Source organism: Carlito syrichta, unplaced genomic scaffold (assembly GCF_000164805.1).
Source record: "Carlito syrichta isolate Samal-C Ts95f unplaced genomic scaffold, Tarsius_syrichta-2.0.1 Scaffold305649, whole genome shotgun sequence".
Taxonomy (NCBI): domain Eukaryota; kingdom Metazoa; phylum Chordata; class Mammalia; order Primates; family Tarsiidae; genus Carlito; species Carlito syrichta.
This window is the reverse complement of record NW_007249745.1, coordinates 6,992-9,376: the sequence shown is the minus strand read 5'-3', so window position 1 is coordinate 9,376 and position 2,385 is coordinate 6,992. Positions and strand designations below refer to the sequence as shown.

At 54.5% G+C, this 2,385-nt stretch overlaps 1 protein-coding gene across 1 annotated transcript in view; it reads left to right on the top strand.

Moving 5' to 3' along the window:
- ZNF689 (zinc finger protein 689) overlaps nt 1–1,873 on the top strand; it is a 5,465-nt gene extending 3,592 nt beyond the window's left edge. Inside the window, exon 3 of the mRNA XM_008062027.2 lies at nt 308–1,873. Coding sequence (XP_008060218.1) covers nt 308–1,485 — 1,178 coding nt within the window. The 3' untranslated portion in view covers nt 1,486–1,873. The remainder of the gene's footprint in view (nt 1–307) is intronic.
- The last annotated feature ends 512 nt before the right edge of the window (nt 1,874–2,385 follow it).

Sequence of the window (2,385 nt, the reverse complement as noted above, 5' to 3'; positions counted from 1 at the left end):
AAAAAAAAAAAAAAAAAATTGCAATTGACTTATGAACCCTGTAAGCTCTTTTTACCTCTTCAAAACCTTGAGTTTTTAAAGTTAGCTTAATCTCCTCAAAGAAATCTTCCCAGACGTCACCAAGCTGGTTTAGGAGCTTCTGTAACACATACTATATTTCCATAATAGTCTCTCAGTCTTAGTTGTCTGTGGCACTAACAGTTGAGGACAGGAGGTGAGTCTATTGATCTTGTAACATGTAACTTCATAATAGCCAAGAGTAGGAGCCTAGTATTTGTTAAATTAATTTCTCACTGTGTTCCTATAGAAACCAGAAAGAAGAATGGGGAGAAGGAAGGATTCCCACCTAAGGAGGCACCCCGAAAAGGGAAGCGTGGCCGCAGGCCCAGCAAACCCCGACTGATACCCAGGCAGACTTCTGGGGGCCCCATCTGCCCTGACTGCGGCTGTACCTTCCCTGATCACCCGGCCCTCGAGAGCCATAAGTGTGCCCAGAATCTGAAAAAGCCTTACCCTTGTCCAGACTGTGGGCGTCGCTTTTCCTACCCATCCCTGCTGGTCAGTCACCGGCGGGCACACTCTGGCGAGTGCCCCTATGTTTGTGACCAGTGTGGCAAACGTTTCTCCCAGCGCAAGAACCTCTCCCAGCACCAGGTTATCCATACAGGTGAGAAGCCCTACCACTGCCCTGACTGTGGCCGCTGCTTCCGAAGGAGCCGGTCCTTGGCCAATCACCGGACCACGCACACAGGCGAGAAACCCCATCAGTGTCCCAGCTGCGGGCGTCGCTTCGCCTACCCCTCCCTGCTAGCCATCCACCAGCGCACGCACACGGGAGAGAAGCCCTATACCTGCCTCGAGTGCAACCGCCGCTTCCGCCAGCGCACTGCCTTGGTTATCCACCAACGCATCCACACCGGCGAGAAGCCCTACCCGTGTCCGGACTGCGAGCGGCGTTTCTCCTCATCCTCCCGTCTGGTCAGTCACCGGCGTGTACACTCCGGGGAGCGTCCCTATGCCTGCGAGCACTGTGAGGCCCGCTTCTCCCAGCGGAGTACACTGCTCCAGCACCAGCTCTTGCACACGGGAGAGAAGCCCTACCCCTGCCCAGACTGTGGACGTGCCTTCCGGAGGAGCGGCTCCCTGGCCATACATCGCAGCACGCACACCGAGGAGAAGCTGCACGCCTGCGACGACTGTGGCCGACGCTTTGCCTACCCCTCGCTGCTGGCCAGTCACCGGCGTGTGCACTCAGGCGAGCGGCCCTATGCTTGCGACCTTTGCTCCAAGCGCTTTGCCCAGTGGAGCCACCTGGCTCAGCACCAGCTACTGCACACTGGGGAGAAGCCTTTCCCCTGCCTTGAGTGTGGCCGATGCTTCAGGCAGAGGTGGTCTCTGGCCGTCCACAAATGTGGCCCCAAGACCCAAAACTGTAGCCCTAGATCTGCTGTTGGGGGACCCAGCCAGAAGGGTAATGCCCTTTAAAAAGGGAAGGACTGTGTAAGGTCATTTCATTTCTTGGAGAGGCCCAGAAAAAGGAAGGAGGAGCCCTGGGTCATACAGGGCAGAATCAGAACTAAAACCCAGGTCTCCTGCACCACAGACCTGAACTTGAGTCTATTCCACTGCACTGGCTGCCTTACTGTATGTGTCGAACAGTCCCGTTAGGACAGGTAACATCATTTGGCTAAAGTCTTCCAACCTACCTTACCCTAAACTAATTTATGTGTGTGGCTATCGGGGCTAAAATTCTCCCCATCTGTTTTGGGGGCTGTCTGCTCTTCTAGTTTGTGCATACAGGGATTGCCTGTCCCCTTGCATGCAGTCGGGAGAATCCCACTTATTAGGGGTAGGACCTTCTCCTACTCTGCCTCTTCCTTTTGGTTTAGCCCACTTTTTGGGGGGGGAGGGGTCAGAGTCTCATTCTATTGCCCAGACTAGAGTGCGCACGGCCACCACAGCTTCGACCTGCTGGGCTCAGGTGATCCTTCCGCCTCAGCCTTCCAAGGAGCTGGAAACACAGTTGTGTGGCACCACACCCAGCTAATTTTTTATTTATTGTATAGACTAGGTCTTGCCAAGTTACCCAGGATGGTCTTGAACTCCTGGGCTCAGGCAATCTTCTGGCCTAGGCCTCCCAAAGTTTTAAGATTACAGATGTGAGCCACTGCACCCAGCTTAGCCCACTTTTTTTTTTTTTTTTTGAGTTGGAGTCTCACTCTGTCACCCAGACTGGAGTGCAGTGGCCGCTCCCGGCCACTGCAGCCTCGACCTGCTGGGCTCCGACGATCCTTCCGCCTCAGCCTTCCAAGTAGCTGGAACCACAGGCGCACGCTACCCCGCCCGGCTAATTTTTTGATTTATTGTAGAGATGAGGTCTCGCCA